Consider the following 10011-nt stretch of genomic DNA (forward strand, 5'->3'; position numbering starts at 1 on the left):
ACGAGGGAGGCATGACCTTCCTCTATTTCTATACATCATATTTACCTACGATACAGGTTCAATATTCCTTCTATGAATATATATACCATACATAGTTTAAGAAATATGTATTATTTTAAGAATATGAAAAAATGGTGATGAAGAAGCAATCCACCCGTGACGTAAATAGATACTAATTAAAAATATATATTCAATATGCTCCAAATTTCAAGACATACAAATACAAGAGCTGACTGTTAGTCTCATTTGGATAGAGTAGCTGTAAACTGAGTGTACCATTAACGAAATATGAATCTCTCCTTCATCATATTTATACTCATTTTAAATCAATGTGAACTCCGTCACGGATATTCTCCACAATGCGATGAAGAATGGAACTGCGGCTACACAGGAGGACAGGAAGAAGAAGACAAACCGTCATCCCAGGAGAGCTCTTCTTTTCGATTCTTTTTCCCGCCAGGAGGCGATAGTGCATACTATGGCAGGCCAAATTTGCCTTCATATAACACTTATCCTGGGATATCCCAGGCTTCTCCTTATACCCCCCTTAATAATAACAACTATTACACGCCATTTTATGGACGCTACGGTCCATATGGAGGTGGAGGACAAGATGGATTGGACGGTTATGCAGGTCAATTTGGATATTCACCCAATAATTTTGAGCAACAAAATTTTAGAACTGTAAGAATTGCATTAATTTTTGTGTCAACTAGAGATGTATTGGTCCAAAAAAATTATTTTCTCTCAATTCCCGTCCTAAATTTTAAAGAAGTGTCTGAATCGGACGCAAAAGCCATCTTACAGAACAGACTTTGCTTCTGACGTCATGAAATGTAGATATCAGTCACTGACGTCATCTTCAACCATTCTTATAATAATAATAAATTAGACTTAAGTAAAAAATAATGTAGAACTATTCCCATGCTTGAGAGATCCTCTCTAAAGTTTTACTAACCAATTAGTAAATGGGAGTCGATACTTTACTGTAAAATTAGTGACACTGATGCCTTAAAGTTATATAACTACAGAGTCCAAGGGAGTCAAGCCCCTCCTCTCCACCTAAAATATAAACATAACTAAGACTTTACTTTACTAAAACACTATTATTGTGCTTGAAAGTTTATTTCTTTAAAACTCATGAAAACAAATTTTTCATAAAAATTAAAAGCAGATCATTAAAAAATTTCAAGAATACATTATTAAAAATATCAGTTCAAGGTAGGCAAACTCTCAAAGATAAAAATAGTCGTTGGATATATGCTTGACTATGGGGCTGATCCCTATTAGAGAATTTTTTGAAATTTGGGTGGGTTTCAAAGGTAAATAAAAGATCATCGAATACCGATTTTAAGTTGCATATTAAAGACCCATATGACCCAGATAAAATTTATAATATTTATGTAGTAATTTAACATTTTTAGGGGGCTATTAAGGAGAATGGGTTTTTAAAAAAAGAATATATAGAGTAAAGAACTGTACAAAAATGCACATATCAAAGGGATTTGAGTATCTATTAATTTGATTATATTCAAATTTCAGTGTTTATCATTGGCATCAAATAGTATTGAATTTAAGTGTCAAATCTTTTTGTATTCTTAAAGCTATTAGATGGATTTTAATCAAGATTTATTGAAATGTGTTTATTTGATGCAATAAAAATATGAAATATGAGGCTCAAAATTGACGGAGTCTTCAATTATGATGCAATTTATGACGTCAGAGAAAACGCTATATAGGTTTTATGTCCACGAAGTCCTCTGATTTAAACTTGTACTCCACGGTCTACAAAGGTATATTGATACATATTTTAGGGACGTCCACAGGGGGTGGGCTGGAGGGGCTATAATCCCCTCCCAAATTATGGAATTTTTGCTTTTTTCTAGAATTTTTTTTTGGTCAGGATGAAAAAATTTAATGCAAAATACGGGATTTTTTTATTATTTTTCTTAAAAAAATTTTTGTATATAAAAATGGATTTTTGAAATTTTTTCCAACATATTTAATTTTTTGAACAATGGTGGATTTTTGAAATGTTTTCTACAAAAAAATCCATTTTTTGAATAGTTTTGGATTTTATAAATTTTTTGAAAATATATATTGATTTTAAATTTTTTTTGAAAATATCTGTTTATTTTTGAAATTTTTGAAAATATCTGTTGGATTTGAAATTTTTTTCCAAAATATTTAATTTTCTTTTAACATTAATGGATTTTTAAAAAAATTTCCCCCCCCAAAAAAATCATTTTTTTGTGAATGCCTATGGATTTTAGATTATTTTTGAGAAGATCTGTTTATTTTTGAAATTTTTTCGGAAATATTTAATTTTCTTTTAACAGCGCTGGATTTTTTAAATTTTTTCCAAAAACAGAATCAATTTTTTGTGTATACCTAGCGATTTTTGAAATTTTTTGAGAAAATCAGTTTATTTTCGAAATTTCCAAAACATAAAAATTTTCTTTTAACAGCATTGGATTTTTGAATTTTTTCCCAAAAATAAATCCATTTTTTGTAAATGGCTATGGATTTGGAAATTTTTGCGAATGTCTGTTTATTTTTGAAATTTTTTCAAAAAAAAAAATCCATTTTTTGTGAATGTTTATGGATTTTAGAAATGTTTTGAGAATATCTGTTTATTTTTGAATTTTTTTCCAAAATATTTAATTTTCTTTTAACAGCGCTGGTTTTGAAATTTTTTTGCAAAAAAGAATCTATTTTTTGTGAATAGCTAGCAATTTTTGAAATATATATATATAATCCCATGGACTCCCCAGTATTCCGTATCGTAACTCCCCAATGCTTTAATTTCTTCATAAATTACTTTTTAGACTAATATATTTAAAAGACTGTGTTATGATATCGTATTTCAACCTCAGATTAGGCTCATTAAAATTTGAAAGGAAATGAAATGTTAAAATAAAAACAAATTGAATTTAAAAAATATATTTAATGAGTTAATAACGAATATCCCTTTTCTTAAGAGATTGAACAAGGGGAATTACGAAATCACAGGATATTTAAGAGATAACAAAATGAGTGTTGAAAGTTTTGGGGATGGATATATAGATCCGGACAATAGACCTCGATGTCCAATTCAAAATATTGATATGGTTCGAAGTCGAGATATTTACCCTTATGGTAACAGAGGAGGGGGTCCCGGATATCCACGTGAGCACAGAGAAGGAAGGATCCTGGACGAAGACATTGAGATTGAAATTGAGAATAGTTATGATTACAATTATCCCTCAGTGGATGGATACAACAATAATGAAAACTATAAGGATGTTCAAGGACGATGGTTTTTGGGGTTTAATCCGTTTAGACAAGTCTATTCCAATAACTATAACCGTCCTGGAGGAGGAGGATATGGGTAGGTCCATATAATGATAATATTTTAAATAGATTCTTCTAGTTTTTGCGTTAGTCCTTATTTAAGACTGAAGACAGCAGTTCTTGGTCCAGCTCAGTTGTAAAAACTTATAAAGTTATATCCTTGAAGAGTCACTCAACTTTATTTCAATTTTTCTACTGACAGTCCGAAGGACTGACAGACTGAACTGAAGGGTCGGTCCCAAGGACCAATAGGACAAATCCTAAGAATGAACTGGACCGAATAAATAGGGACTCCCATCACACTAGGTTCATCCCTTTTTTCTTGAAAGATAAAGACTACCACGTGATCAATTTATGTTCATATTTCAAAGCACAAACTTTTGTCCCCCCAAGCTGCAAATTTTGAACAGACTTGGAAATTGAGCAGAATGTGAGTCCTGTTTTTCCTTCATTTTTGATTAACGATGAGCGGGAAAAAATTTAAACGGCAATATTTAGCTCTTCATTTGGAGTCATTCATAAGCCATGTTGTTCTTTTACCACATATTCTTACCAAGTTATTTTTTAGTAATCCCGACCCTGTCCCCGCCCCTCCCTAAAAAAATCGCCTTACTTTGAAAAACGATGATAAAAACAAATTTATTTCGAAAACGGAGACAGATACAGTCTTTAGACATAACCTTAAAGTTGTTCAAAATTTTGAATTACATACGTAACGCTATGTTTATTTGTAATCAGACCAGATTCCTGGGCTCTGGAGGCCAAGTTTTTTTTTTGCACTAATAAGTTGATTCTATTCATAAAACAAGATCGCTTTTTTAAAGTATGGGTTGTTGATTCATAAATGCACCGAAAAAAATTAAAAATCCGAAAAAACAAACTATTGTACAAACAGGAAAAGGGAGAATGTATATTATATACCAAATAAAAAACAGGAAGAAACGGATTAGCGAGTTAGTCTTAGAATATATCTTCACCGTGGTTGAAGAAGGAACATCTTATATATTAATTGTATTTATTTCAAGAATCACTCTTACTTCTGGTGGAGATGAGTTTCAATTTTCAATTCCATGAAAACATGGTTGTATACAAGGGGGTTTTACAATAGAAATTTACCAATAGCATTATTTACTATATAGTACATATATTTATAGTTTATGGTAGATCGTTTTAATTTGGAATTTTAACATAGACAAACTAAATATAAATACAATCTTAGCTATTTTTAAGATACTGTGTTCTTATTTGACACATATTTTAGAAGACAAAAAAATTACCCTCCTGCTTTTTAGGACATATTTTATCCGACTTTAAGAATGATATTTATGATATTCTCAATGCCCCTAGTGAATAAAAAGTGGTGACTGAGCAGACTATATTTGGGAAAATATAGCTCATCTGGTGATCACTTTGTTGCGCCTGTACACACATCCAAAAAGACTCAGAAAAGGTTAGAGGACAACTTGCCTTTTTGGGCAAAGAAAATGTGGTCCCTACTCGTCCGATGCCAACTCATTGGGCTCCACTTTTTGAGTGCATGTCCAAGGCCTGCACCGTCAGTAACCCAAATATGAGCAATCTCAACCAGCACTGGGATGCCGGTCTGAGGACTACAACCACAATGGATGCAAGGGTTTCAGTGGCCACCTAGAACCCATCATTCCTGCCAAGGGCATCGATGATTACGGTAGCCAAGACATCATATTAGTTATTTTTATTTTATTGATATACCCTATTACAACTGGTTGCTGAAATACATCTTCATAAAGTTTTAGATTGAAAGTGTACAGAGTTTTTTGCCGCACCAAGTATGTATTGAGGGAGCACTAGAGTATACAACACTTGTCAATTTTACTGCAGACCCTGGAGGAGGAGTGAATAACAACGAATATGAATCGACTGTGTGCTCATTTTATTATCACATTACTCCAACAATATAACGCTATTATAACTTCGAAAACTGTCCGTAACGTTTAATCAATGGGAGCCTTGAGCTTGTTTCTTTACAACAAGATGGTCCCATAACAAAAACAAAAGACTGTGGAGAATATGTAGTAGGCATTGTAACTCGTTGCCCGTGAAATCCGATGAGTCAATTAAAATTATCAGCCCCAAAAATAACTAAGAGCTACTTCACTCAATTAATTACCTTATGTATTTACATTTATACCTAATATTTCTTCTTCTCCTTCCAACTGTACATAGATGAAGTATTAAGTCCCCATTTATTCTCGTACCAGACTTAGATAACAAATAAAACAGAAATGCCTAATTAATTCTTTATTTGGGGACTGATTGATCCACGTACTGGTCCACGGCTCAGGGGTTGGGGTCTATAATATACATGGAGAGTGGACTATTTTCAAGAATATACAATGTGAACGAACAAGAAGTTTTTTTGTTTTTTTTACATAGAAACTTATATTCATAATTATTTAAAGATTGTTGTCACTTAAACTATTATTTCACTCTCAATCTTAATTTCAAAAATATTTAATAATGTTTAACTACTAAGATATAATTAAATTATGGTCCACCGTCCTTCTTGAGACTTCCTATGAAACATTATTCTCAAAATGAGCCTAAAGAAAATATTTTAAGTACGAAAAATTAGATCATTGTTTCAAAATAATCCATTAATTTAATTTTTATATCCCTCACATAATGAAAAATAGTTGATTATACTACTAAAAACAAACTCTTGAGCCTTTGGTTGGAGTGCAATTCGCACGTTTGATGGCATTGATCCACAACTTCCCTATATTTACGTCTTTTGGAAAATGTAAACATTTTTATGAACGTGAAGCCCAGAGACTTTTTATCTGTGGCTGATCTATTTTTATAACTCACTGGACTACACATTTTGACATCCCCATTATGAAAAATATATAGCAATTATTGGCAAATTATAACAAATAATTAAATTACCGACCACAAAAAAGTAATTAAACCCCGTCCAAGACATTCAAATAGATATTATGCCAGCTGACAATTTTTAAGCCAATCAGCATCGACAAGGAAAAAACATGATCTTTCCACTGAGTCCTTTTGTTATTTCTATGAGATAAATTAACAATTAAATTAGCTTTGTTATTGGACAGTAAAAAAAATACGACGTGTTCCAATACCACATGGCAAATACGTTTTGATAGCTAATTACTTCCATATTAACAAAAGAAGGAGTAATCACTTTTTAAATTGTATTTTGAGGTGATAATATTTCAGGGACAAAGGGGTTTAAACGTTTATGTCACACGAAAAAAATAACTCTTCATTGCTTTAATTAGTTTTTAATAGATCCTAATTTCTCACTTTAATTAAAAGATTATAATTATTATATATTAATATTATTTGCAAGAGGAGTTCCTCCATCTTCTCCTTATCCTTCAAGAATATGCAACGATTGCATCTGGGAGGCTGAACTGGTATGCCAGCTATCTGCAAGTGGAGATGGTGTTCGATGGACAAGATACTATGACGACTTTTTCTATCCCAGAGGAAGATATCATGACATTTTGGATTATTATGGGTAATTTAATAGTTTAAATATCTTTAAAACGGCTGAAAAGGAGTTTCCGCATCTATCGTACGTGTACACCTAATCAACGTAATTACATCTGCCAACGATGTTGAACAGAGGTTATATTTTTGCTTCTATTTATTTTTTAATCTGCTGGTCCCCGGGATTACGGCAAAAGTGAATGTAATCTCATTCGATCTCATCCCTCAGTCCACGGTTCGACTCCGACCCCACCCCCTAGTATACTCCATAAGGGAGTAACTCAAAAAGTCGGGATTCCTCTCTTCCTATTTCGTACTGCAAATTAATACAATATTACAACATACCCAGATTATATATGGATAAAGTCCATTAAATTTTGAGACAGCAAGGTTGTAGTTTTTGGGTAAAAAATTAATATTTTTTTTTGCAAAAAAATTTAGTTTTTCAAAATGTTTTTCACAAAAAAAAATTATTTTTTGTTAATAGCTATAGATTTTTGATTTTTTTTTCCACGAAATTTAATTTTTGTCAATATGTATGGATTTTTTTTTTTCAAAAAATTCAAAAACAAGCCCCTGTTAACTGAGTCGGTTTTTTTTATAACATATACAGGGAGATTAAAAAAAACTTGTTTTTTTAAATATCCCTGTATATGTATTGTCTTGCTTAAATGGTTATCGGTCTTAAAATAGGAATGAAGTCCCTAATGCCAGAGCTCCGATAAGTCTATGCACTTACAAACATGAATTGTGTGGGAACTCACCTCAAGACATAAATGGATCATTCACAAACACGTTGGTTATGTGTGCAATTACAATATATATGGAAACTTACCTTTAGTAACAGTGATGATATTTTGCTTTAATTATTTTGATATTTTTGTAGATCTCGAGCACGAATTGATAGCACGGATGATGGAAAAATGTCTCGATTAATAATATACAAGGTTTGTAAGATGGTTTAATCCAGACTTGGATCCTTTATAACTTTTGCCGTTCATTTCTGTAAATTTGCATACACGTGCTCATTCGTTAATCTCTTTGGGTTCATCTGTTCCATTTATCCGAAATTTAGTTAGTTACAAATAGTGTTGTGTTAGTCATTATTTTGCACATAAGACTACAGTCCCCTTCAGTCTCGGTATGTTCCAGTTCATTCTTATATATCATTCCTAAGCCTTATAAAGTTCGATCCTTGATGACGCAAACAACTTTATTTATTATTTTTTTAATCAGTTCTAGTACTGACTGTCCGAAGGACCCATAGTTGTAAGGACTGGTTCCAAGGACTGAATTAATAAGGACTGACAAAACACTAGTAACAAATAAAAATTTCCCCTAGTTCGTTTTGAGGTACACTTAATCAGTTGGCATGCTCATTTTTTTCTTCCATCTGCAGAATTCACCTTTGGTGAATTAGGCTCTTGGTCTTAGCCTCAAACATTATCCCCACCGGTAATTTTGCCACTGGTAATTTAGTTCCGAAGACATTTTGCCACATGATATATTTACCGTCTTTTTAGTTTTTTATAGTATCGGTTCGAACTTTACCGTTGTTTTAATTTTTCTGTCACTATTTCCATTTATTCTTCTAGCTATATAATTAGTTTGATCAAGAAACAACAGTAAAGTTAAAGTTGCCGGTGGCATCAATGTTCGTGACTAAATTAGTGGATTCAGGTGAATTCATGTAGATTATGCAATTTTAGATACGAAGTAATTCATGATAGATAAAAAGGTATTCATTCTTGTAGCAAAGTAAACTCTGGGTGTTTTGTTTTTAATTTTGGAAAACATTAAAAAAAAGAACAAAGAATTGAACAGGTAGACGATTGACCCTCAGATGTTCAAAAATCGACAGAAAGCATGATTTAATTATAATTCTGGATTAATCCCTTAACAAAATGAGAGAATATATCAAATATCATTAAAATTAATCATTAGGTCCTTCCTGAAGATAAAGGAACGTATGCTTGCGAAACATGGAGCTTCCTGAATGAGGATTGGAGTTCTGAGAATCCTTACAATTACTTCCAGGGCAACAATGTTCAAAAGGAACTACTCACTATAGATTTTTACCCACAGTTTCCAACATTCAGTACCAACTGCTAGCTCAATGATCATACTACTTCCAGACCAATTCATTATTGGGGCTCACCAGGGACAAGTAACGCGGGAAAGGGGTCTTGGATAAAATTCAAGAGCCTTTTTCTTTCATTTTTTTTAAATTTTATTTTATTTTTAGAAAATAAATGAGGCGCCCTTTTTCAATTGAACTTTTAATAAAATGAAAAATAATAATTTTGTAGCAGCCAAGATTAATAGAAATGCAAGGTTATACCATTACGCTTTTCCGACTGATGTTTCACTTCCACCAAGCTTTTTAATAGTGACGTGATAGAGTATAACTAGAGTAGTAAAAAGAGTAGCTATATATCGTCTTCCTTGACTATTACTGTTGGAGTACCTCTGTTGTAATCTATGACGTCAAAAATATGTCTGTCTTGCCTAGCAGTCGGTAAAGTACATCAAATTGAAAATTCTAGCAAGCCCCATTACATGATGGTCTAACCGTGTATTTCTATTAACCTTGGGAGAAGCCTTTTTTTAGAAAAGTTCCATCCTTTTATGACCTTTTTTAATTATATCGTGGGAATATTTCATTTAATTGCATTTTTTTAAACAATTTACTTTGTTAAATTACCTTAACTTTTATTTATAGCCTTTTCGGAAAGTTTCTTGGCAGTTTTTTTTTTTAATTTAACCCGTTCAAGCCTGTTCCACTTGCCTCATATGCTTCGCTAAACTGTCCCTGGGGCTCAAACATATATAGATAATTTATATAACCTATTATATTATTCGTTTCGTTTTTAAAAATAAATAATTAAATCATCCAAGGGACTTCATTACTTAAAAGTTGAATAATCTCTTTTCAATACAATCAAACCACTAAAGGGCAATCAAAGGATAAAAAGACAGACTGCAAGAAAATAATTAATTATTCAGGGTTAAATTAATATTTTTACTTTTAGAGACCTAGAATTAACATTACAGGTGCTGAAAGTCCCGGGCTTTACAAAAACATATTTGCTTTATAGAACAGAGTCTCCATACAACTTTTCAAGGCATTGCCTAGCATGAAGGGTATTTATTTCCATCAAGTAGCAGTATAAAATA

At 32.0% G+C, this 10011-nt stretch overlaps 1 protein-coding gene across 1 annotated transcript; it reads left to right on the plus strand.

Moving 5' to 3' along the window:
* Window positions 1–209: 209 nt before the first annotated feature.
* Window positions 210–9731, plus strand: LOC121120681 (uncharacterized). The gene is made up of 5 exons (XM_040715547.2): window positions 210–684; window positions 2982–3370; window positions 6692–6862; window positions 7721–7781; window positions 8779–9731. The coding sequence occupies exons 1-5, from the start codon at window positions 289–291 to the stop codon at window positions 8944–8946; spliced, it is 1185 nt and encodes a 394-aa protein (XP_040571481.1). The 5' UTR covers window positions 210–288; the 3' UTR covers window positions 8947–9731.
* Window positions 9732–10011: the final 280 nt, after the last annotated feature.

This window comes from Lepeophtheirus salmonis, chromosome 6, assembly GCF_016086655.4.
Source record: "Lepeophtheirus salmonis chromosome 6, UVic_Lsal_1.4, whole genome shotgun sequence".
Lineage (NCBI taxonomy): Eukaryota > Metazoa > Arthropoda > Copepoda > Siphonostomatoida > Caligidae > Lepeophtheirus > Lepeophtheirus salmonis.